Source organism: Acartia tonsa, chromosome 13, assembly GCF_053477335.1.
Source record: "Acartia tonsa isolate MP-2025a chromosome 13, ASM5347733v1, whole genome shotgun sequence".
NCBI classification, from domain to species: domain Eukaryota; kingdom Metazoa; phylum Arthropoda; class Copepoda; order Calanoida; family Acartiidae; genus Acartia; species Acartia tonsa.
This window is the reverse complement of record NC_137272.1, coordinates 11,451,744-11,479,548: the sequence shown is the minus strand read 5'-3', so window position 1 is coordinate 11,479,548 and position 27,805 is coordinate 11,451,744. Positions and strand designations below refer to the sequence as shown.

The 27,805-nt window shown below is 32.3% G+C and overlaps 3 protein-coding genes across 3 annotated transcripts in view; 2 read left to right on the top strand and 1 right to left on the bottom strand.

Moving 5' to 3' along the window:
- Positions 1-12,753, top strand: part of LOC145304490 (uncharacterized) — a 40,816-nt gene extending 28,063 nt beyond the window's left edge. The window contains exon 6 of the mRNA XM_080146373.1: positions 12,628-12,753. Within this exon, the coding sequence (XP_080002499.1) occupies positions 12,628-12,753 (126 nt within the window). The remainder of the gene's footprint in view (positions 1-12,627) is intronic.
- LOC145335070 (methylcrotonoyl-CoA carboxylase subunit alpha, mitochondrial-like) lies at positions 287-5,968 on the bottom strand. The gene is made up of 9 exons (XM_080180775.1): positions 5,856-5,968; positions 5,177-5,307; positions 4,153-4,236; positions 3,141-3,212; positions 2,681-2,794; positions 2,158-2,319; positions 1,684-1,768; positions 1,004-1,122; positions 287-427 (listed from the first exon to the last, which is right to left on the bottom strand). The coding sequence occupies exons 2-9, from the start codon at positions 5,261-5,263 to the stop codon at positions 413-415; spliced, it is 738 nt and encodes a 245-aa protein (XP_080036901.1). The 5' UTR covers positions 5,264-5,307; positions 5,856-5,968; the 3' UTR covers positions 287-412.
- Positions 12,754-13,434: 681 nt separating the features above from the next.
- LOC145303807 (uncharacterized) overlaps positions 13,435-27,805 on the top strand; it is a 105,372-nt gene continuing 91,001 nt past the window's right edge. The window contains exons 1-5 of the mRNA XM_080145427.1: positions 13,435-13,486; positions 16,754-16,810; positions 16,977-17,097; positions 17,571-17,662; positions 22,048-22,088. Coding sequence (XP_080001553.1) covers positions 16,768-16,810; positions 16,977-17,097; positions 17,571-17,662; positions 22,048-22,088 — 297 coding nt within the window. The 5' untranslated portion in view covers positions 13,435-13,486; positions 16,754-16,767. The remainder of the gene's footprint in view (positions 13,487-16,753; positions 16,811-16,976; positions 17,098-17,570; positions 17,663-22,047; positions 22,089-27,805) is intronic.

Genomic DNA, 27,805 nt, shown 5'->3' with positions numbered 1-27,805 from the left:
AATTTATACCAGATTTTGACCAATTTTTACCACTTTTTTGGTAAAATCTTACCGCAAATTTCTGTAAGATTTTACCGAAAAAGTGGTAAAACTGTTCAACACCTGGTAATATTTTTGCCCTAAATTGGTAAAATTTTACCGGAAATAGGGTAAATATGGTAAAAATTGACCAAAAATTGTGGTAAAAACGGGTGGTAAAAATCACGAGAAAGTGGTAAAAAACGACTGACCTTAATTATAGAAAAACATCGCTTGTACATAAATCGCAAAAATAAAAAAAAAATTGTTTTCATTTTTATCTTTATTGATTGAAACAACACTTAAACATATTTTTCTTGATTCTACTGCTCTGGCCGAAAACTGTTGCGCAACCTCCTGGATTTGCTGGGCACCGGCCCCATTCGACCTCGTATCACTGATATTCAACCTGGAATAAAATTGCTCATTAGTTAATTAGATAATTACAGGGATATAAAGGGATAAGACAATGGCTGATAAATTGATGTTCATCTCTAATGATGATACACATCGTTACCCCTTCTGTAGATTACAATAAGTGATTGAAATGTTAGGACACTCAACTTAATGAACCAACCAATAAAAAATCAATAAAAGTACCCAAGGTTGTTAGGCCAAAGAATAAGAAAATGTTATTTGAAAACTTTGGGGGCTAGTGTAATTTACAGCCCAATGTCCCATCCCTCCCTACTAAATATCTAATCTATAATACAAAGTAGAACGATGTCTGTCTGTCCGTCCGTCCCAAAGATAAAGCCTATACTCGCTGTTTACGCAAATGTGTCAGAACTTCCCCCCCCCCCTTACTCTCACACCTAAATTTTTTCTTTTGAAAGCAAAAATAAAAGTGTGTAGGTTCGACTCCCCCTCTCCCCCCTCATTCATTTCCTACAGGCATCTTGACACGTGGCAAAAAAATCAGCAAACTTATCTAACTAAACATCTTTGAAAACGCAGAACGAGAAAAAATAAAGGGAAAGCTTACCTGGAAAACATAAGCAGTAACAACATCCGTGGCTAACAAGAACAGGCTGGGGCCATAGTACTCGGCATTACTGATTATATGCTTCACGTGGCGTATGGAGTCGTGGAACGCGGGGTCCTAAGTTATGGAGGATTAAATGAAGGAAGGAAGTGGACTGTTTATTACACTAGTCCCCAAAGCTTTATTTTCTTCTTCGTTTCTTTAACAACTCTAGGGACTTTTATTGAATTTTAAATGGTTGATTAATCAAGTTAAGTGTCTAAAGCTTTCAACAACTAATTATACTCCACAGAAGGGGTAATTTTGTGTATCATCATTGCTGATGTACATCAATTTATCCGCCATTGTCTTGTCCCTTTAGATCCCTGTCCCAAACAAGTACTAATATTAGATAAATTTAGACCTAAACCCCAGGCAGGGAGGGTAAAATATGGTGTAAATATCATAATGGTATCCAAAGTTTCAGAAACAAGTTTACTTATTCGTCAACTCAAAAACTTTGAGTACCTAATTTTTATTAGGTAAATCTTGATTTAATTTCAATACTTCGTCTTTTGTCCTATCCCATAAGAACCATGTTTCCCGTTGTGTCTACAGAAACGTAAATTATTTTAGTACAATCTTTTTTTAAACTTAAACAATATTTTAATTCGTCTTAAATCATTTAATAACCCATTCCTGAATAGCCTTCTTTAAGAAGTTGAGCATAGATTTTAGCAAGGCAGCCCGCTGGGGTAGGCAGTGAAAACCAGGCTTGGGTACATCCTAAATAGAGATAGGTTGTTAGAAGATTTTAGCAAGGCAGTAAGAATGTTTGGAACTTTATACAAATGTCTAACTACGTTTTAAATCAACCATCTCTCTCCATAGGCATTAATCAAGTATAATTTCCCAGGGATATAAAGGGATAAGACAATGGCCGATAAATTGATATACATCCCCAATGATGATACACAAAATTGCCCCTTCTGAAGATTACAATTAGTGGTAGAAACGTTTTAGCAATCAACATAATGAAGCAACCAATTAAAATTAAATAAAAGTCTCAAAGGTTGTTAAGCAAACGAATAAGGAAACGTTATTATAACACTTTGGGGACTAGTGAAATAAAAAGCCCATGCGTTCCTGATAATTTCCCCTGGAACAAAACTGACCTGAACTTCTACGTGTCTGGGGTCAACAACAAACTTCTCCAGGAGCATCACTTCGTCACCGAAGGACTTCATCGCCTCGCGCTTGGCAGACTCCAGCTGGGCCTCGAACTCGCCAGCGGTCATGGCAATCCTCATACCCTTGCCACCCCCTCCGCGGACAGCCTATGACAATATCAAATAACAGTTTTCCACAGGTAGAAAAATAAAAACAATATAAAATTTAGCAGCTACTCTACAATAAGGTATGCCGTCACTCCGTCTGACTGTACTATATATCATTACACAATGGTAGAAAAATATAACACTACATTTCTTTACATACATATATCTAATTTATATAACTTACATATTCCTTTTATTTTTTAACATTGATTCCCAGAATTATACCTAAGGTATAATGTTATAATCGAGCCTTGAAGTTGAAATATATTATGTCATTGTCCATATTAAACATCCTGTTTTATATTTATATTATTTACTATTTTATTGCGGTACATGTGGACATACTTGTCCTTGTTCCCACCTTGATCATAACAGGGAACCCGATCTTGTCTGCCTCCGCCTTCAAGGTGTCCAGGCTCTGGTCCTCTCCGTGGTAACCGTGGATTACAGGTACGTTAGCGGCTTCCATGATCATCTAAAAAACAGGTTAAATATTAGAAAAATTGTAACGACAGACTTCTTTTAAATACACAGTTGCTTTTCCTAGAGCCTACTTGTGTTTCGTCTTAAAAGAGGATGGTTGGAGGGTTTTTACCAATGAAAATATTCGAGGTCATTTTTCCAAGAAGCGGTGTCATACCCCCCCCCCCCCGCCAAAAAAACAGCATAAACATTCCCTGAAAATTATGGAAGACCAGAAGATTGAGATCGTACAGGACAAATGAACAGACATCCTGTTACTCCGGTATAGTATAGAGTGTTATTTTTTTCTACTTGAAATCAACCAAAATAAGTTCCTGAGTAGCTACTCTATCATTTACCTTAGATGTAGACTTGATACCCATATCTCTAATGGCAGTGGACGGTGGACCAACAAATATAACTCCTTTCTCCTGATAAAAAAAAAAATTTAAATTAAAAGGTAGGTATCATTCTTATTAATATAATATTACATTCTTGAAATTAACCAGAAAAAAACGTAAGCAGTACAGTGGCGTGCACAGGGTTTTTACGGGAAGGGATGTAATCTTAGAGGTTTTTAAAAAACGGGGGGGGGGGGAATCTACATAATTTTAATTTTAAGGGGTGTGTTGTCAACCCCATTCCTCACACTAATGACCGTGGACAAGATAATGAACGAAATATACATATATAAATCCCCAAATATATTGAACAAAACAACACCTTAGATTAGTTCAGACACTGCTAGTTTGAATGAACCAATCAAGATTTAAAGTTGTGAGCTAACGTGTTTATAAAACTTTGGGTACCAGTATAACTTCCAGTCTAATATCCACTCCCTCCCTGCAGTCAAATGGAAAATATTACCTGTCCAGGGATATAAAATACACGTGGATATTATTAATGACATATCATGGAAATTTGTTGTCATGAATTTAGGTTCCTAACATGGACTTCATATATTGGTCAGATCGTTTACCCAGAAGGAGGTAAGGGGGTGTTGTAAGGGAGGAATAAGGGTGTATCTTTATTTTAGCCCGCTGTGAGTACCGCTTTATTAGAGTACATGAAAAACTGGTGTAACATCCAGGTAATAATATATCCATTTACCCAAGAATCTTAAGGGATAAGACAATGGTCGACAAATTGATGTACTGTACATGTACAACCCCATTGATGATACACAAAATTACCCCTTACATAGATTACCTTTTGTGGTTGATACGTTTGGACACTCAACTTAATGTACCAACCAATCAGGGATCACTTAATCCCCAAAGTTGTTAAGCCAACGAATAAGAATACGTTATTATAAAAGTTTGGGGACACGTGTAGTTAACAGCCCATTGTCCCCTCCCTCCCTGCATTTACCTGGCAAAGATTAGCAAACTCGACATTCTCGGAGAGAAATCCATAGCCAGGATGTACAGCATCGGAGCCGGTTTCCGCCGCAACCTAAGATAATACAGTGTATGGTCAATAGTAACTAAGCCCCTAGAGGCCTCTAGGGGCACTTGAGTTAGTGGTGAGTTGAAATAGATCCCAACATTTTTTTATTTTAGTTTCAATAGAAAAAGTAAAAAAAATCCATCTTAAGGCTTAAATATGATCAGAAAATAGAATAAAACCAACTCAGGACCTATGTGATGCCTACCTAAAATAGAGAACCCAATCGGATCAGTAGTTATTTAGAAAAAAAGTCTTACTGCTTTATATAATAGGATGATGCATATAAGAGTTATTCTAAATCTTAATAGGTAGATTCTTCCAAGTTTCAATTTAAATTATCAATCACACCATTAAGCAAAAAACACCCATTTTTTTGCAATGTGAAAGGTGTGGGGAGGGGGGGGGGGGCTGGGAAAGAGCCGACCCACTACCTTGAATTTTAATTTTTCAAAGTTTTTAAAAAATAAAATTTTTGGGGTAATTTTTCTTAGGCCTATAAAAAAATCCATGTATAAATTAAAACCTTTCCGAGACATACAATAAGCTTCAATGTAGAGGAGAGACGTGTACGTACGCTAGATATTTCGCTACAAACGAAGACAAACAAACATCCTGTTACTTTTATTTAAGGATTATTTTAATCAATCAATTCTTGTAATGTCCATCTAAAACTAATACCTAACAGTATAATGTCAGAGATATAAAGGGATAAGACAAAACAATGGTCGATAAATTGATGTAAATCCTCAATGATGATTAACAAAATTACCCCTTGGATTAATATTAGTGGTTGAAACGTTCGAACACTCAACCTATTGAGCTAACCAATCAAAATTCACTAAAGTCCTGATGTCGAAAGTTGTAAACCAACGAAAATGAAAACGTAATTATAAAACTTTTGGCACTAGTTTAATAAACAGTATCTCCTCTCTCTGGTATAATATACCTTTAAAATAGTATCTCCCCTGAGATAGCTTTGTTGTGAGGCAGCTGGACCAATTCTAACAGCTTCGTCCGCCATGGCTACATGCATAGAGTTTCTGTCGCTGTCACTGTAAACTGCCACAGTTTTAATACCTATAATAAATTTTGACTAAAACACAATAAAATGTAGGTAACAAAGGAAGGGTTGGGGCGGAGGTGCCACTTTAGGAAACAAATAAAAAGAGTTAGAGCACTAGGATTCTCGCGGTTTCCCTCAGAGTGTCTACTCAAGCAGAGAAAACCCAGCCCCTAGAAAACCACTCTTCCCTTACTTTGAAATAAATAATAGGCAGGCATGTGGGCCGAGCGCTGCGGCTAGGCAGGCTAGGGAGCCGAGCGCTGCGGCCAGAGTTCATAGTTCGCTGCCGGGGGGGGGGGGGGGGGGGTACTCAAATTTTCAATATTGAAAAAAAAATTTCTAAGAGGATAATACCAAAAAATCAATTTAATGGACATTTTATATAATACGGAAAATTGCTTCCTTTCCCTGTACCTTATAAAAATCGTCGGAAAAAGCCGTTTTTTAAGCAAACAAAAGCGCGTTTTGCTCTATCTGTGAGATATTATGAATAAGATAATGTTAAGATTTGATATTAAGATGAGAAAAATTTACGTTCACAGTCCCTTTAAAGACACAATACCTGTAATAATAATACCCTGGCCTTTCTAATTATAAGCCTAGGCAGAGCCATGCTGGTGATGCTAGCTCAAGCGTGGACCGTGGTGAACTGTACTTCTGAAGCCAATACCTAATTACAGGGTTACGAAAGTTTAAATTGATGTTTTTTTTTTTTAATGTTAATATTAAATGTAATATAGTTTTGTAATGACATATAAAATATATATTCGATAGAATATAAAAAAATATAGTGCATTCAATATTAAAAAAAAATATTTAAATATATATATAGTTGTTAACCTATATGAATCTATTTCCGGCCGGGTTCTTAAAAGATATTGCCGCGTTTTTTCGACATTTTTTACGCTATGAATAACAAGCGCGACATTCGCGAAATCTAAAAGAGTATACAATGATTTATTTAATTATTTCGCTTTTGATGGTACGGCCTTCATAGAAAAAAAAAGATTATCTTCAATCCATTTTTGCTGCATATTAATTAATGCATCTTTTTAGAGCTGTGTTAGACATTAGAAAAATTGCTAAAAAAATAATTTAAAATTCAGTATTTTTATGTTATATACTCTGTTTGAAATTCTATCGTCAACGTTCAATCAATCAATGTCTAAAAAACGCCAAAAAAATGTGGCATTCATCTTTTAAAAACCCATCTCGGTGGTATTTCCGGTTGGCAAAGACAACATAAATATAGAAATCATGAAACATTGTTGTTCCACAATTTTGCCACATTTTTAAACATCTTGCTTAAAAAAAATCTTCCAAACAAATTGTAAATTCTACAAATTTAAATATTTAGAGAAAATTGAGTAGTAATTTACTTCTTGATTCAAAATATTTGATTAAATTGAATCAAAACTAATAATTATTTTTGGCACTCTATATTCAAATAATCATAAGCTTATCAATAGTGCGCATGCGCGCACAGAGGTGCCATAAATTTCAAAACTTAAAAATATAAGTTTTGTAGCGAAATTACTCTATAATTCGAAATCTCTGTCTTTCTTTTAGAAACATTCAGGGGAATATACGAAAGCTTATATTTATATTAAAGATGAAAAATCGATAAATTCAAATGCACACGGCACATCTGCGTAAACACACACACCTGGATTTTTTTTCTTTTAATTTTAATTCGTATGAAGCTAGCTCAAATAAGTAAATATTAAATTTGATATATTTTTGACGATGCGGGAGGATGTTTTAAAAGAAATGATGAAATAATTTTCAAGGTTTTAAAAAAAAGTTAGCTTCTTTTATGCGAAAAAATTCAATAAAAAGTAAAAATTTTTACCAAAAAGTTGGTCAAATTTTACCAAGTTTTTTTTTTTGTCAAAGTCCAAAAATCTGGACTTAGCCTAAAAATTTACCTTGTCAATTTTTACCAAAAAGTTGGTCAAATTTTACCAAGTTTTTTTTTTTGTCAAAGTCCAAAACTCTGGACTTAGCCTAAAAATTTACCTTGTCAATTTTTACCAAAATGTTGGTCAAATTTTACCAAGTTTTTTTTTTTGTCAAAGTCCAAAAATCTGGACTTAGCCTAAAAATTTACCTTGTCAATTTTTACCAAAAAGTTGGTCAAATTTTACCAAGTTCATTTTTTTTGTCAGAGTCCAAAAATCTGGACTTAGCCTAAAAAAATACCTTGTAAAATTTTACCAACTTTTTGGTAAAAATTGACCAAATTGCGTTTTTTTGTCTAAGTCCGAAAATTCGGACTTAACCTGAAAAATAGAGTTGTAAAATTGACCACATTTTTGGTAAAACTTCCAAATGTGGTAAAATTTAAAAAAAAAAAAAAAATTTTAAATTTAGGCTTCATTGTATAGAAGTCATTATTTTAAAGTACTACAACTGATTATGAAGAGCTGTTTTTAATTTAAAACACAAAAAACGGGGTTTTTTGTTTCGTCAAATTTTACAAAAAAAATGGTAAAATTTTACTAATTTTTTGGCTAAAATTTTTGCTGGTAAAATTTACCACGAAACTGGTAAATTTTACCAGGTTGACCAGCTTTACCACTTTTCTGGTAAAAGAATTTTTTTTTCTGGTATTTCGTAGAACCTGGGATTTGTTAAAACAGTTTGAAATAAAAACAAGGGAGGTAACATAAAGTAGTAGCGTAGCTGCTTTAATTGTAAATAGTTTCAGAAAGTAGAAAAAAAGACAGTTAAAAAAGTAAAGGAAAAAAGGAGAAATAAGAAAACTTTATTCTAGCTCAAACATTAGAACCCGGATAACTTATTAAGTTTAAGGACACACTTACATTTTTTAATAATGATATAGAGATGCAACATATGAAATATATAAACCTTGTTTTTCTAAGAATCATTGTTCGTACTCAACTGCTGTAGGATTCATCATACAGGGTCATTCAAGAGAAATGATTTAAAAAAAAACATAATTATGCATAGAAAATAAAACAATTATGTAAAATCCTTTATATATTTGGAAAACCTATAATGAGACATTTATGTTTCAAATATTTGAAAATGATTATTTCAACAAATTATGTCCTAAAAACCGGTTTTTCCAAAGGCCTTTTTTTCGAAGATTTATTGATTTAAAGGTTGGAAAAAAATGTGCACCTTTTTTCAATTCAAATTGCAAAGCTTGTGTTAATAGTAGAAAAATGTTATGCATATCGTTAGAATCGTCATAAGCTCTATTTTTTTAACATATGAAAACCTTTCCAGTGCTACGCATGGTATATGAGCTACGAGGTAAAATGTTCCAATTTCATAAAACTTTTCAACCTTTTTCTCAAATTTTTCAACGTAGCTCCTAAACTATAAAAAGCACAAAAACGGGTCTTATATTTTCAAAAATTAGAGCTTATGACGATTCCAACGATATGCGCAACATTTTTCTACTATTAACACAAGCCAAGCAATTTGAATTTTAAAAATTTGTGTACTTTTTGCACACCCTTTAAATCAATAAATCTTTGAAAAAAAGGCCTTTGGAAGAACCGGTTTTTAGGACATAATTTGTTGAAATAATCATTTACTAAGTATATTTGCGATTACTTTTATTTAATGAAATCTTCCAATTTTTAACATTTACAAAACAGCCTGCTTTATTGCATCAAGATCCATGACAGATCTATATAGGAAATAAACGTCTATAAATGAGCTCGAATCTTCCAAGAGTATAGTGTATAAAACTCATAGTGCTCCAATAATCCCTATTAAATTCTCATTGACCAGAACGTTAAGACCCATTATTCTACTTTTAGCATCATAAATTTAGTTTTTTAATTCATGTTGCTATTTAAATAACATTGAAGTATTTGATTTCTATTCATAAAACAGAAAACTTAATTATATATTATAGTAAATCTAAGAAAACTTAGTTTTAAAATGAAATGATTCATGCGACACTCCCGTAATGTGGTCAGATATTGAACTAAACATTTCAACCCTTTGAGGACGATAAATTGAAATGAAGAATATTAGGATTTCAATCTTTAAAATATGATAAAAAAAATGGAGCAAAACGTTAAATCGTGTTTTGTTACACTGGGTGTAAGTATAAAACTAATAATTACTGATTAAATATATATTAAACAGATATTCTAACGTAAAATGCTAAAGTCGAATCATTATGTGTAACGTATATATGAAGAGAGAGAGAAAAAGAGAAGGAGCAAGAGAGATAGAAAGAGAAAGGGGGGAGACCGATAGAGAACGGGAGAATGAGAGAGAGAGAGAGAGGTTGGGGGGGGGGGGAGTGAGAGAAAGAAAGAGAGAGAGAGAGAGACGGGGGGGGGGGGAGTACATAATTAATCATATGCATTCTAATTTTATTACAAGCTGAATTTGAAGAGATGATAAAATGAACATTTAATTGAAGAATAAGAGAATAAAATTTGTAAAACAAGGAGCGATAGTATTTAAAAAGAGTAATTATCTCTGATAATTAATAACATTAACAAGGATGACAAAATCCGTAAAATAGAAACATTAATCAATTCTACTAAAGAACATTAAGAAATATAGAGTAACTGCACTTAAAAGAGAAAATATTTAGATTTCAGCAAAAATTTAAGTAAATATGTCATTTAATAGCTTAAATAAAAGTTATTTTATTTGGACATACTAACGTCATGGTGATAGGGCTATCAGAACTATCTGTTAGGGACGTACGGATGGACAGATCAACCCCCACTGTAGAAAAGTATGGCTTTTAACAAGAAATAGATCATTAACATTATACAACCCTTTTACCCCATTTCCTTCTCTTTTACTGGATGAAAGAACTAACCAATAGATATGGTCCATACTGGCAAGCTATATAGGGAATGTTAACACAATTTTCAGCCATTGAATAGCAAATGAGAAAATTACTTTTTCCTCTAATCCTAGCCAACAGACGAACGGACGGACATTTTGAATTATAAATAAGCAATAAGCAATTATAATAACAAATGTCTATTATAATCTTGATTAAAAATTTAAGCCATCTAATTTTTATAGCAGCTGAGAAAACAAATATTTTAGAGTGAATTATAGAGTAAGAAGGATAATTTCAATTCCAAAATTTCTTTTCCTCAGGGAAGGAGGTAACATATGACTGTAAATTACACTGTTAACCAAAGTTTAGTAACCACTTTGACTAAAAAACCTAATAAGTGTTTCGTCAGTTTTAAACAAGAAGTGTTCAAACTTTTAAATCAACCGAAGGCTTACCCCTGTTTATCATCATGGGGGATGTAAAATAAATATAAAACTTTATTTCCTAAGATCCCTGAGTTTAAAAATCATCAACAACCATGATAATATCCATAAGTAGAAGAAATCCTAATAGTAAAAGTAAAACTCAAAAGCAAAAAGAAGAAAACGCGGCATAACCAACAGACAGACGAACGATGATCAGTGCAGTGGTCATACAAAACTTCACACAAAATATTAGCATTCTATAGACAGAATAACGGACTAAGTAAGGAATAAAAATTTTAAACTTTTCGCTACTAACATTTAACAGGTAAATAAGGATGACAACATCCATAACTATAGAAGCTCTTGAATTAAAAAAAAACAAAAGGCAAAGCAAATAAAAGCAAAAAGGGTGCACAACAGACAGACATATAAAGATATGATGCATAGTGAATCTTTACACAAAAAATATCTTTGATAAAAGCTGGGAAAATTATTAAAGAGCATTACCGATAGACCGACAGACAATATTATTTTTAGAGTAGAGGTGCATTGGTCAGCAAACATAAAATAAGTCTTCTGTCTTAACCCTGAAAGATCGGGCCCTCTACAAATTCTTAACTGATCGGATTTTATACCGTAATAATTGCATTAGCCTTCTACCTTTCCAGTACGGATATTTAATATTCTCACGAGCATTACAGACCAGCGAACAACGTGAGCTGTAGGCTAGTTTTCAAATATTTGAAACATAAATGTCTCATAAATTCATAATAGGTTTTCCAAATATATAAAGGATTTTACATAATTGTTTTATTTTCTATGCATAATTAAGTTTTAAAAAAAATCATTTCTCTTGAATGACCCTGTACAAAGTTTGAAATTGTTAGGGCAATTTTAGTATGTCTGAATTAACGATAAGAGCTATCCGTTACGTAAGGAAGGACGTACAGACCCTAATTGTATAAAAGCTTCGCTATTGAAAAGTAGAATGTCATATTATTTTGTGGCAGACAGATATTGCCAATAAATACTTATTAATACATAAGACAAGATAAAGGGACGGTAAAAACATAAAAAATTATAAGATGAACTTTTTTATACTAAATTTAGATATACCATGTACCCTAATTTTTACTTTATTTATTGATTTTTAAATCGCAGCAACTATATATCGTGGGTAGTCATTATCTACACGTCTTTCCGATCATCAGACATAATTATTGTTCTGATACAACTCGTTTTACAATGTTTTTTTTACTTTTCGGTCCAAATACGAGTTGAATTTTTAGCGTAATGCACATATCCATCCCCCATACACAACCATATTTAAAACAAGGATAACAACATCCATAAAACCATTGCTCTAAAACTGTAGGACAAACGAAACCCCCCCCCCCCCCCCACCACCCACACCCTTCAGCAATATTTAAGTTCTATTTAGAATATCCAAAATAGTCATGGAACTGATTTTTTTTGTTCGATATCATTGTCCATTTATCTCTGAAAAAAACTCAATAATAAATATACAATCTATTATTGCTTAGATTATTGGACATTTATGGATTTTTTTTTACGCAATACTCGTTTGCGTAATAAATATTACCTTTTTATTGGTTTATGCCATTTTTTAATCATTTTCCTCTCTCAAAAATTCTCTCAAATTAACAGGTATCCGAGAGGATAGGACAATGAACTATAAATTGATGCACATCCCAAAATAATGATAAACTGAAGTATCTCTTCTGTTGATAAAAACTATTGTTATTGGATGAAAAGTTAGTACACTACTTCTCTTGAACTGGCCAATCAGAATTCAATTAAAGTACCCAAAGTTTATATTAAACTATATATCTATACTAATATATCTATTATTCCAGTCAACACAGAGTACAGGGTCCTTAAAAGAGGGGAGAGTGTATCATATCTATATCTCTATACTAATATATCTATTATTTCAGCCTACACAAGTACAGGGTCCTCCAGAAGAAGGGAGAGTGTATCATATCTATATCTCTATACTAATATATCTATTATTTCAGCCTACACAAGTACAGGGTCCTCCAGAAGGAGGGGATCATATCTATATCTCTATACTAATATATCTATTATTTCAGCCTACACAAGTACAGGGTCCTTCAGAAGGAGGGGAGAATGTATCATCAAACTCTACAGACCCTGTACCAACTTCTACAAGTTCTAAATTTGAAGAAACTGCTAAAACACAAGGAAATTTATTTTGAAAAATATATATCCTTTACATAAAGTGTTGTCAACTTACTTAAAATTCGGCAGTTTCCCTTAAAGTGCATATTTGAGAAACCCTCCCGACCCCCTTATATAAAAATAAATTAAAAATCTGGCAAGGGGCTGAGTTGTTCTTTTTTTAGTGTTTTATCTTAGTTCGGGGTATGTTGGGTATATGGTAGCCCACAGAGTTATAATACCACATGTATAGGCCCCGCAAGGTTAAGGTACAGGGGTTTATTTTCTATTCAATTTAAAAATAAGTTGGGGTTGGGTACTTTTATGGAAAATACATTTAATTATGGTCCAACGACAAACGCAGGAGTCCCAAACGTCGGAGTGGACAAACGCAGGAGTGAATACTTAACATAACATAACCTATTTTAAACCATTTTTAGGTTTTTTAAATGCCTACCCCTGCGGGGGGCTTATATTCATATCTTAACTTAACCTAACCTGTATAGAAATACATAATTAAATTAATATTTTAACAATCCTGCGTTTGTCCACTCCGACGTTTGGGACTCCTGCGTTTGTCCTGGAACCTTAATTATGATACTTACTCTTTTGGATTGAAATTTAATTATTAGATATTTGTCCTAAAAGTAAAGATAAGTTTTTTTCTGAGCTATAATCATAATAATAATGATCATAATAAATTTTAATACTTAGAAACTGAAAAATCCGCGGTTGACTCTTTGGCCGTTGGAATCTATCAAAAACAACAAGGAATGCTCATTTTTTTTTATTTTAAAAATAGGGTATATACTTTATTAATAACTAGTTACTGCGCCCCTAGCCTTAGGGGAAAAGCAGAGGTGGTTAGAAAAAAACCGCTTAGAAAATACGCAAAATATTATTAAGCTCACCTGAAAATACAACTAATCTGGACTTGTAATTTCAGAGATCTTTAACTTCAGACAAAGAAACTTACTTTAATAAATTTATATATATTCCAAATAATGATAAATAATATTAACCATTCTGTAGATTAAATTATTGGTTTTAAAAATTGACATTACTAGTGTGGAACCAACCAAGTAAAATTTAATTCCGAGCCAACGAATAATATGTCATGGTTATACAACTTTGGTAATCAGTGTAGTTTATAATGCAACGTTTTTTTCCCTCCCTGGCCATAACTCACTTTTTGATCAGCGATAATTGTGAAAACCAAAATCACATTCAAATATAATTAAACTAAAATAGATTAAGATCGCTGAAAATCTTCACTTGTCCGTCGCAGGGATAAGGGATGGGAAACATAGGAAAATATTATTTCAGGCCTATTTCAAGCCTAGGCATAAAAAACCGTTTATGGGATGGTGCATTAGCTTGTTATTAACGTTAATGAAATAGCTGTGTGTGCGTGTGTAGATAAAGTATAGAATAAATTTCAGATAGCTAGTCTAAAGTAAAAATAGAACTTTTTATAAACCTATATATTAATGGCTTTTGTTAAAATCATGTTATGATGTTTTTAAAAGCGAAGCTTTTCTATAATTAGGGTCGGTCCGTCCGAGATAGATAGCTTTTATTCGTTAATTTAGGCATGTTAGAATTGTCCTATCGATTTCAAACTTTGCATGATGATTCCTGTAGTAGTTGGGTACGATTTAGAAAGCGTAGCAACTCTATAATCATTACCAGAATGTCCGTACGTCCATTTAAACATGTTGATTTTTCTACTTTTTTAACAACAAATTTTCAAGTGTTCTAATTATCCGTTTGATCTGATTTTTGGTATATTGATTCCTGGGACAACAAAGAACAATATTATAAGCGAAGCAACTCTATAATCAAGTCCAAAAATGTAAGTATGTCCATAAATATTATCCTGCTTCAAGCAGTTTCTCAACATATTTACTTACAATTTTGGTTCGACTCTTATACTTTTAAATTCTGATTATTCAGTTCAGATACTATACAAGTGTTAATGTCCGTTTGTCCTACCGTTTCAGTGCTTCGCTTTTATGGATGTTGTCATCCTTGTTTCTTATACGTTTACTTAACAACCTTGGGGACTTTAAATGAATATTAAAGATCGGTTCATTAAGTTTAGTGTCCAAACGTTTCAACCACTAATTGTGATCTAGAGAAGGGGTAATTTTGTGAATCATCATTTGGGATATACATTAATTTATCGACTATTGTCTCATCCCTTCAGATCACTGGTCTCAAGGTGTTAAGAAGCTTTGCACGGACAAAATAAACAAATAGAAAAAAATAATATTTGTTGTGGAAAATGTAATTTTTCTTCAATATTGGCACATTTTAGCTTAGAAAAGCTTAACAAAAGGTTGTAAAATAAAGTACAAGGTACACAATTTAAAACAAAGTTTTATGGCAACGTTTTCTTATTTGTTTTCTCAACAACTTTGGGAACTTTTATTGAATTTTGATTGGTTGGATCTTTAGGTTAAGTGTCTCAGCGTTTCTATTACTGATTATATGAATCATTACTTGGGATGTACATTAATTTATTGTCCATTGTCTCATCCCTCTAGATCCCTGCATACATGCATAGTTAGGGATCCTAAGATTTACAGAACGTGTCAAAAAGTGTAGGTTTTTCTAAATGTGAATTGTTGCAGGGATCTAAAGGGATAAGATTATGGCTGATAAATTGTTATACATCCCCAATGATAACACACACAATTACCCCTTCTTTAGATTAAAATTAGTTGTTTAATGTTTTAACACTAAAATTAATAAACCAACCAATCACAATTCTTTATAGTACCCAAAGTTGTTGGGCCAACTAATAAGAATAAGAAAACGATATTATAAGTCTTAGGGGACTAGTGTAATAAACAGCCCAATGTCCCCCCACTCTCTCTGGGATTATTGCCTAAACTTTGAGTACAAAATTGCTGGTTTTGTACTTGTTATTCGCGCAGCAAATCTAATTTTATCTGGCCGAGAGGAGCTCGAGTGTTTGCTTAAAACTTAAACAAAATACAATATTGTATTTTAAGCAGTGCAAAAGAACTCAGGGCTTTGGTACTTTTACTTTACAGTGCCAATCGAGCACTAAAACCCCTCCCCTTATTTTTTATTTGTATTAAAGAAATAGGGGGTTGGCATTTTTTTCCTTATTACGAACTAGCTTATACCAACAGCAAAATTAATTCTAAAAAAATCATGAAACCAATAAGTGATTTTCAGCTGTAGTTGGGGGGGGGGGGGGGGGGAACATTTAGTAGAATTAGCAACCTTTTTATCTGCCCCCAAATATTATTTTAGATTTATTTCGCTCGTTGGCTTTACCTTTTTCCTGATAGCCTGTACATGCGGTTCCCTTGACTGTTTAGAAGGGAGTGTAGGGACCCTAGTCGAGGGGGTAACACCTAGAGCGGTGTAGTGGCCTTCTGCGTGCTTCTTAAGAATAAGTATATCAATTATATGATACTAGCGGTTGTGTCCCTAGTATCTAGGTATATTAGAAGGGATACGAATGTCCAGAAAAATAACTTAAAACCTTACAACGACTTTTTTATAAAAATTAAACAGCCTAAAACCACCTTGGGACCTATAAGAAGCTTCACTCTAAGAGAACCATATAGGTTCAGCGGTTAGCAAGATCCTTCGCTACAGACAAAAAAGCTTACTTCTTTATATAAGAGGAGGATTGACATTGCCTACTATGAAACATTTTGTTAAGTTCAAACAAACATAAATAATAGTTTATAATATGAAGTTAAACATACCTTTATCAAGATCGAAAATAACAACATAATATGTGATAAGTCAACGATAAATTGATGTAAATCACCAATGATTATAAAAAAAATCATCCCTTCTGTTGTTGAAAAATATTGGTCGTGAGTGTGACCATAAAAATAAAAGTACCCAACAAATAAGATGAGGTAGGTAGACATTTTTGTTACTATAATAATTTACAATTCAATTACCCCTCCTTCCCTTATAAGAAAGAGATCCTAAACTTATATGCTGCAAAAAAAAACAAAATAATGAAGCATTTGTTTTCAACAGAATCAACCACAAAAATGCCCACAATACCAAACCTGACGAAAACAGATGCAAATCCAGGTATACTTTATTTTATGATATCCATTAAAAATGGTTTTGTATATTCATCCATTCGTAATGGATAGCGAACTATGTTCTAACTGTAAAAGAGAACCAAATCGGCTCAGCGGTTACATAGATCTTTTGGTATAGAAAGGCAGACATTTTAAACTTTTTAACGTTTTAGGAAAATCCGCCAACAAAGTAACTGAAAAATCCACGGTTCCCGATGACTCTGAGAATAGTTTTGACGCAGAAAATTATATGGATGAAGAAGACATTAGCGAAAATCTTTATGGAGAAGCAAGGTATTTAAATTGGAATGATACTCCATTATTAAGGTTTGTCTGTATGTCCGCCTGTCCTAAAGTTCGAACGTTTCTTAAAATAGTTACTATACATGAAGTTTTTTCAGTAGGGGGAGAAAGTCACTAAAAATCAGCCACGTGACGTCATAAGAATGAGGGATTATCCATCTCTTTTTTAGGGGTTTTCTTTCCCACTTCTCCTCTCATCTCCCTAATTTTTATGATGTCACGTGGCTGATTTTTGAGTGACTTTCTTCCCCTACAGTTTTTCACTGCTATCTAAATCAAATCTTTCTTCTGGGCCACAAGCATATTACATGAGTAAAGTTTTCCTAAATATGTAAAGTCGAGCTCAGAACTCCCCCCTTCCCCTCCTATACCTTGTTTCGAAATAAATTGGAATTGAAAGGGGGGTGGGGGGGACTTCTACTTTTTAAAATATTGTTCTTTATTGTAATGTTATTTTTTTATAGTAATTCTGAGGAGTTTTTGAAGTCTGTAGAAAGGAACCCAGAAAAGTACATCACATTCAACTATATCACAAAACTTCTTGTCACGGATCAAGGTACAGTTTGACTTATTTTCATTATTTAAGTAAATATCAGGGATCTAAAGACAATGGCCGATAAATTGTTGTAAATCCATAATGATGATGCACAAAATTTACACCTTTTGTAGATTACAATTAGTGGATGAAGCGTTTCAAAACTCAACTTAATGAACCAAATGATCAAAAATCAATAAAACTTCCTCAGAGTTGTTAAACAAACGAATAAGAAGACATTATTTTAAAACTTTGGGAAATAGTGTAAAAAAATGTAGCCTATTGTCCCCTCCCTCCTTGGTAAAAATATAGAAAAATTTCGATGCATAAATGTAACACACAATGAAAGATGTATTAAAAAAGATTTGGTGTTTCAATGTGTAAAATATATACTGATTTTCAAAACAAAATATGCTGTTGTAGTGTTTTTTTTAATTAATTTAATTAAAATTCTATAAGAGTATTTAAAGTTTTCAAGCCAAACAAAAAGATAATGTGGTTATTAAACTTTAGGTACTAGAGTTTTAAGAGTCCCTAATGTCCCCTCCCTCCCTTCCTGTGAGCTGTAGTGAAAACTAATGGTAGCTGTTTAAATGACAAACAACTTATCTCTCCCACTTTCATTCCAGTTTGCAGATACATCACGGATTAAGGGATGTATAACCAGAGAGTGAGTGGATAATGGGCTTTTAATTACACTAGTCCCCAAAGTTTTAATAAACTGTTTTCTTACATGTTGCTATAACAACTTTGAGACTGTAGTAAATTCTGATTGGTTGATTCTTTAACTTCAGTGTTCAAACGTTTCGACCACTAATTTTAATATACAGAAGGAGTAATTTTCAATTTATCGGCCATTGTCTCATCCCTTTCGATCCCTGATATATAACCATACTAGTGACTACGCCCCTAGATGCCTCTAGGGGCACTTAAGGGAAGGGAGGAGGGGGATTATTAGGCCTTTTAATTTTGAAAATTAAAAGTAAAAAAAAGTATGAGGGGGTGGGGGATATTTTTTCTAGAGACGATTTCTCTTGGGATGGTGGAAGTACTTTCCCCTTAAAAATATTTATAAAACTTTCCTGCGCTTCAAAATAGCTTCATTGTAAAGCTTCAGCAGGTGGCGAGATTTTAAGCTTCAGACATACACACAAAGAGACAATGATTCGATTTGAGTATTCGATTTTAAGGCATCTTTATTCTTTACAAAGGTCCTAGAATGGTTTTAGGCTAATTTTTTGTCTTTAACTTAATTTTGGTAATGTTTATTTATCTATTCTGTGATTCCTGAGTAAGTAAAGTGCAGAAAAGCAAAGTTTTCTTCACATTATTTTTATCTAGATAAGCAGCAATTACACATTGGTTATTATCAAAATTATACAACTAAGAATAATATCAGACCTAGGGACTTTTTAATAATTATTGTAGAGTTGTCACGCTTTCTACCTACCTAACAAAATGAAACACCATGCCAAGTTTGAATTCAATAGGACATTGCTAATGGCAAGATATGAAATGTCCCTTGCGGACTGACAATTAATGTAGAACAACTTTACTCTTAACAAGAATAACGCTAAATGTATTATAAAATTTGAAAACAATTCTACAAAAATTTACGAACTACAAATTTTAGCCATCTAAATGATAGGTGCTTCCCCTTAAAGTGTTTGTCGAGCACTTACCCACCCCCACATTATTTTTTAAATAAATAAAATTGAATGGGTTGGTTTTTGTTAGTTCATTTTCTTGCAGGGACAAGGGAATGTCTTTCTGACCAACAATTCTATTAAAATCATACAATCTAATCACGAAACCTTTAAAAGTTTTGAATGTTATAGATGATTCAACTATTATCAAAAAGGGTTTATAGTAAAGTACATAAGGGTTTAAATTCGCTAAATCTCGCTTGTTGTTATAGGAATCAGTATTAAAAAAAATCTGATGACTAGGATAATTTTAACATACAAAAATTTGTTGTAAAAAAAGTAAAAAATAAGCCTGTTTTAAATGGACGTATAAACTTTCTGGTAACGATTATAGAGTTGCTGCGCTTTCTAAGTGGTACCTAAAGGAATTAGCATGTAAAGTTTAAAATTTATAGGACAATTCTAACCTTTTTAAATTAACCGAAACAGCTAACTGTAACGGAAAGACGTACGGACTTACGGACCGACCCTAATTATAGAAAAGCTTCGCTTTAAAAAAATAAATAAACATAAAATACTAAATTCTATTTGACGAACAACTTAATAACAAATTAGCATAAAAAAAGATATATTGGTGCCTTACCACAAAGTTGCCTATTAAGCACTGATCCCCCTCCTTATTTAGATTATATCTTTTGGTTTCCTTAATGCTATACCAAAAGGAATCCCGCCCCTTTGATCGTTTACAATTTGTTATAAATTAATGGTAGGGAAAGTTAGGATTCTGTGCTCTACAAGGCACTTTGGGGAAAATTACCCATTTTTAAATTCTGTAAAAAGTTTGTAAATTGTTAATATTCGAGAAGATTTGTTATTTTTATGTAGTATTGCAGGACATGATAAATCATTTTATGATTTCAGGGAAGCTCCTTATTTACATTCCCTATTTTGACACTTCCCTCCAACTTGTTTTGCAATTAGAGGCAAGATGTTGTCAAGAAATACCAAATTAAACCACAACAAATATTATTAAATATATGATTTGGAAAAGCATAGTTAAAGGGTGTTTAAAAAAAAAACAATCGCTTCACTCTTTCCAATTTAAACCCTACAGTTTTAGTCAAAAACTAACAAAAAAATGACCCAAATCATGTCCAAGCAATGACAATGAGAAAGCACTATTGAATTTTGATTTCTGCTCACCTATCCTGAGCACTAGAGCTCGAGTCCTAGCCCTTGTGGAGATTTTTTCCTTACATGGAGATTAAAAATCAACAAATCGTCTTAAGTTCTTAAAATCTTGTAGATATACCCCATAATGTTTAGAATTTTTGATGGAGCATGTAAAAACCTTTCTATAGACACCTTAACCAGGTTTCTAACTCAATCCTAGCCAATTTGGCATAAAAAAGACAGACCCATCAAACATTTAGACATGACGGGTCTCTCTAATTTTTTATGTTTGACAGATCTTTCTTTTTGATGTAAAAATGACTAAGATTGTGTTAGAAATCTGGTTAAGGTGTCTATAGAAAGGTCTTTATATGCCCCATCAAAAATTCTAAACATTATGGGTTCTATCTCCAAGATTTTAAGTATTTAAGACGGTTTGTTCTTTTTTTTAAAGACAGAGCAGTCATGTCTCAATGTTTGATGGGTCTTTTTTTTTATGCCAAATTGGCAAGGATTGAGTCAGAAATCTGGTTAAGGCGTCTATAGAAAGGTCTTTATATGCCCTATCAAAAACTTTAAACATTATGGGGTATATCTAAAAGATTTCAAGTACTTTAGACAGTTTATTCTTTTCTTAAAAAAGACAAAACTGACATGATTTGTAATAAAATATGCACTCTAAACGTAGAGAAAAATTTTCCACAAGGGCTAGGCCTCGAGCTGTAGTGCTCAGGAGAGGTGAGTAAAATCAAAATTCAATAGTGCTTTCTCATTGTCATTGCATGGACATGATTTGGGTCATTTTTTGTTAGTTTTTGACCAAAACTGTAGGGTTTATATTGAAAAGAGTGAAGCGATTGGTTTTTTTTTAAACACCCTTTATGTAGTTCAGAATTTTATTGCTAGGTGTCGTAATAACCTTTTTTGAATTTAAATTTGTATATGAGATAAATATCTAAACAATCCTTAATATTTTTCAAAGTATTACAGCTATCCACTCTTTAGGATTTTTATTAAATTTATTCACTATTTAACATATAATTTACGAGGAGTTTATGATTTAGATAAAATACCTAAAAATTGTAAAACGCTTTGTTTCTGCTCATACATCTTTAAACTGAATGTGCAGACAAAATATGACAATCCTTTTAGCATGGCTTTTAGTAAACAGAGCAAAAAGTATTAAAATAATGCTTGAGTTTCTTATCAAATTTTGCTAAAAGTTGCTTTATCTCATCATCAAGATTAAACTGCAGGAAATCTAAGAAATTAGCTCTAAAGCATTGTTTGCCAGAATAACCTTCCCTTGTCCCTGATTTTCTTGACTTAGTTCATTTTAGGACTTTAGTGAATTTTGATTGGTTGTTTCATTAAGTTGAGTGTTCAAACGTTTCAACCACTAATGCAATCTAAAGAAGTGGTATTTTGTGTATTATAACTGGGGATGTACATCAATTTAACAGACATTGTCTTATCCCTTTAGATCACTGATACAGTGCTCTTAAACCATATGTACTGTAAATCTAAGTACTGTATATCCATCCAAATGATTAAATTGTTGATTATAATTGTGAATATATATTTCAGGCACGAAGAACAAATACACAATCTCAGAAATCCACAGTATGGTAAGTTGACAATCATATTTAGTAGAGTAACAATATGAGGGCGGTTTCCCTCAAAGTAGCTGTCGAACACTGAAGACCACTCCCCTTTCCCCTTATTTTTAAAATATATTGTAAGGGTTGGTTTAGTCTTTTCTTTATGTCTAACCCCTGCGGGGCAACTTAGTACCCAATATAACATAACATAACAAGTTCTCAACTAGGTACCTTTGTAGTTTTTTTTAACCATAGACAGTTGATGGAAAAATTCACTCTATTAGTTAAAATTAATTGTTGAAAAGTTTAGACACTACTAGTTTTTAACTAACCAATCTAAATGAATTAAAAGCACCTAAAGTTTCCGAGCCAACGAATAAGATAAAGTGATTATATAACCCTGGGTACCAAGTGATTAACAGCCCAATGTCCCATAGAAAATTTTATAATTCCAGATTAAATATCTGTTGTTAAATTTAATATTTGTGCATGGTAAGTGTACAACAAGTCCAATATTTGTTATAACAACTGCATAATGCATTCAACAACTAGCTCACAGATCATGATAAAAATCCTCAAAAAAGACTTACAGGGATAAGACAATGGCTGATAAATTTATGTACATCCATAATAAAGACACACAAAATTAACCTTTCTGTAGATTAAAATTAGTGGTTAAAACGTTTGAACACTAAACTTAAAAAACCAACCAGTCAAAATTCAGTAAAAGTTGTTAAGCCAACGAATATAAAATGTTATTATAAAGATTTGGGGACTAGTGTAATAAACAACCAATTGTCCCCTCCCTCTTTGAAAGATTTAAGTAATATCTTTCTTTGGGGGATGGAGGGAAAAAAGCCTTCAATCCAATAAAATGTTTAAAATTAAAACCTTTAATCATTTATTTTCTCGAATATTTATCCCGTTCCACATAACAATATCCGGTAAACATACATATTTGAATAACAAATAGTCAAAATATGCTAAATATTCCTTATACATAAGGCTTTTTAGATAAATTCAGATGGTTTTTATGTATTAGAACCAAGGCCAAGGAGGGAGGAGACAAAAGGATGTTTATTACACAAGTCCCCAAAATTTATAATACTTGTTGGCTTAATAACTTTGGGGAATTTTAATTGGTTGGTTCATTAAGTTGAGTGTCCAAACGATTCAACCAATAATATAAATCTACAGAAGGGGTAAATTTGTTTATCAATATTGAGGATGTATGTGAATTTATCGAAGTACTAGCAGCTACGCCCCTAGAGGCCTCTAGGGGCACTTGAGGAGGGGGGAGTCGAATTTGATAACCCAATTTTTATTTTAGATTTTAAAAGAAAAAATAAAAAAAAAATTGGGGGATGGAATATCTTTTTTTTTTAATTTAATTTTTTTTTGTGTGTGGGGGGGTATTTTTTTGGGGGGTACGGGGGGTGTCCCACCCCCCAAAAAATAGTTATAAACCTTCCCGGGACCTATGAGAAACTACCCTGTTAAGGAGACAGACAAACAGACAGACAGACATCCTGTTACTTTAGTATAAGGATTTCTAAAATTAAGACCTAAAAATGTAGGCATGTCCATAAACAATATCCTGTATTTAAGCAAATTTGCAACAATTTTACATTATAATTATTTTGATTATACTTATAAAATGAAATATTTTGCTTATTAAGTTTGTTCGTTTGTCCTGCCGTTTTATTCTAGAGCTTTTATGGATGTTTCATCCTAGTTTATGATTTATTTTATGAGTATCTGTATTCGTGTTGCATTATTGAACATTTATCTTTATAATATTTAGGTTTCCTAATTAAATTATCGACAGGATGACATTTTAAAATATTTTGCATGTTCACAGGGATATTATGGGATAAGACAATGGAAGCGTAACTGATATATCTCCCCAATGATGATAGCATAATTACACCTTCTTTGTATAATAACTAGCGGCTTCGTTTCTAGCCTCTAGGGGCTTTGCCCCAAGAAGTTTGATCAACATATTTTTGTGTTATTTAGATTTTAAAAGAAAAAGTTAAAACAAATTTTTAGGGGGGGGGGTTTGTGGGTGTGCCACCCCCCAAGAAAATAGCTTAAAACCAACAAGACTATTAGGTATATTCTCTGAAGAGTAGAGCCCAATTGGTTTAGTGGTTACTGAGATCTTAAGCTTCAGACAGACAGACATCGTACTACTTTGAGTTTTAGATTATTTGTTGAAAGTTTTGACAATACTAATTTGGAATTACCCAATCAAAACTCAATAAAATTACCAATGTCTTACTTATATGGCCTGTATGAAAACAATGTGTGAATACACATTACTGCATACTTCCTACTTTTTAGGAAACTGCAATTTGGGAAATTTTTTTTTTATAAATTAACAATATCAATAAAATTTTAATGTATATAATACTCATTTAATTAATTTATTATTGTTGTTTTTTTTCTATGTATGTAGATCTAACAAATAAGATACTTTAGGCAATAGTGTAATTTACAGTCCATTGTCCGTCCCCCCCTCCCTGGCATCTTCATCAAAAGATAACAAGATAGAATATTTCCAAAAAAGCTTATTTTAATATCTATCATCTAATTTTTCTCTATTAAACTAAAAATCGGGTGAAATTTAGTTTTTAATTAAATTTTTTAAAAAATCATTAAATCAATTTATATTTTTGGCTATTTTCATTTAAAACGTAAAAATTTGAGCTGCTTAGCAAGTGCACCTTGTAACAAAATGCATTACTTTTTATATGGTAAATATTTAAATTCCATCGGTAGACCAACCCCACCCTCTTCCCCTGATAAAGTTATTTTAAATAAAAATAACAGGATGTCTATTAGTCTGCCTGTCTATACATGTCTGTCTCTCCATATGCCCTAAAAGATCTTACTAACCGCTGGACCGATATGGTTCTCTGAAGGTAGGAGGGAGATTTCTATTTCCACAAGAAAATATAAGCTTCAATGTTTTTTTTTACAGACAAAAAAGATAACAAACCTTTAAACACCTAGATAATCATAATTACTTAATTTCATATATTTTTAAATTTAAGGAATGTCCAATAACAATAAAAAGAGAATTAACCTTTTTATTACATTTGACTACAAAGTAGCTCTACTTTGCTTTTTAGTTTCTAATCTGATTAAAAGAGCGACGCTTTGCAAATCTTTTCCATATGTGCATAGTTCCTTTTTTGTATTCGATGTACTGATAGTTAAACAAGGATGACAACATCCACAAATTTGATTTAGATTTGTAACAAAATTGCTTAAGTACAGGATGAGGTTTAAGAACATACATTTTTAGGACTTGGAGAGATACTTCGCTTATTAAAGTCCTAGAAATCTTTATTCCAAATTGTATTTAATTCTTTTGATTACTTTTGAACAGTATTCCTTACAAAATCTTTCTAAAATTCCTCCCACTTTAACCTGATATAAAATACCCTAGGCGACCTTACCAATTCTCCAGTGGCCAAATCTCCTTTAATGTTGAAATTAAAGGAATATTGAAAGGTCCCAGGAAATGCAACTGAAACTAAAATCAAAAGTGTGTAATTTCCTGTGTATTTTATTTGGTCAATTATTCAACCCCACCTTAATTGTAAAACAAGACTGTTAGACAAACGAAAATGAAATAATTTAGAACATAAAGTATTTCATAGTCAATATTATTTGGAAGTTTAAAAAAATACTTATAACTATAATCCCATGTTACTTAGTTTAGGATAAAAATGAAAGTTGAACCAACATAAATAAATTGAAAAGAAGCTTTGCTTTGAAAAAATGTTACATTTATAAAAAAAAGAGGCACCTTTAACCTTATGAAAAATTGCATCCAAAAATTAAGTTGCATACAAAAGGACCAATTTTATATTCAATCGACTTAATTTAAAAATTACAGCATATCACAAAAGTATTTTCTGATGATTTAGGTGAAATAGTTACGAAAGAACATGTATGTTTTATTCATATAATATCGTTCATTGATTTGAATTCCTTAAAAATTTAAAGTTCTATTCTTTAATTAATTAATTTAACTGTTTATTAAAAAGTTTTGGTTCAATATCAAATAAATAAAATTTTATCAAATACTTTTAAATTAGGAATGCAGGATTCAATATTAAATATTGGTTGTAGCCAAAGGATTAATTACATCTTGCACAAATTTTGTATATCATATATATCATATTAAGTCTTCACCTGAATGACATGAAAAAAACTTCTGGCCTGATTGTGGCAGGGAGGGAGGGGACAATTAAATTCAAATTTACTGGCACCAAAAGTTTAATAACCACGTCATCTAAATTTTAGCTCAACGACTAAAAACTTTAAAATTGTTGTTGGTTCCAAAGTAGTAAATACCAATAATCTAATTCTACATTGGAGAAACAGGTCTATAGTATAGATGTATATACAGACAACTACCTCCCTTTCTTTTTTAAAGACCTCTTTCGTCTGCTTCTAAATTATTTTCTGCTACTTGGCTGTGATAATATAAGCAACACCATTGGTTGATTTTCATTGACCCTATAGAAAGGTTGCACAAGGCGGTTGCGATGGGGAGATACAGTTCCTTAATCCTTTCTCCCTCTAGTGTTTTACTCTAATATTGGAGATCCAGCTTAATCAATTGTTCATTGTCCTATCCTTTCAAATGCCAGTTGTTAGTCCATTGAGGATTACAGTCTACCCCTCATTTAGTCAAAATTGTTTTCTCATGGCAACTTGATCAAAATACATTTCAAACACTGTACAAATGTTTGAAATAAGTCTGTTGGATTGATACAATGGATATAGTATATGTGGATATTGTGAGATATTCTCGCATACACTGATAATATGCTACTTCCAGCTGGCTAATATAACAATACCCTTTATCCACCCTTTTGCCCCATCCTCTACCCTCCTGGTGGTTTAACGAACAGGCCAATAAATAAGAACCATTTTAGCAACCTTTTCATAATATCCACATATTCTACATCCATTTTAGATTCACTAGTTTTAGCAAAGTTTTGAGTAAAATGTTAGATCAACTTAGGTTCACAGCACACTCCCTAAGGAAGGCTGCACACACACACACACACCCACACACACACACATACACATACATACACACACACACACACACATACACACACTCACACACACCTGAATTTGATCTCACGTACGCAGAACTAGCAAACTTACTGGGAGGGTTGGATCATTGGACTGTAAATTACACTGGTACTCAAAGTTTTTACCAAAACTTTGAGTACATAAGAAGCGATTTTGTTATCCATCCTAAAGTTTTATACAAATTTATCATCTATTGTCTTATCCCTTAAGTAAGATCTTTGCAAATTACACAGATAATGTAGTAAGAGTTTAAGGGCCAATAACCATTTAAATAATGGCTTCTAGAAGTTATATAAATACTTGATTTTCAAAATATTATTTATGCATTTTAGAAAACAAACCATTTAATTTAAACTTTTTTGTACTGTATACTGTATGTACTGTCTAAAATTTGACTCTAAATTATCATATAATTCCTTTTGTTAGATATAATACTTCTTTTCAAATAAATTATTTGGTTTTACAGATACTATATATGATCGAATAAATATCTAAACCAATCATGGAGGGAGGGGACATTGGACTGTAAATTACACTTGTACCAAAGTTAAAAAAAAATATCTTAATTTTTAGAACTGGGTATTTTTGTAAATTTGATTTTCTAGACCTAGTTGTAAACA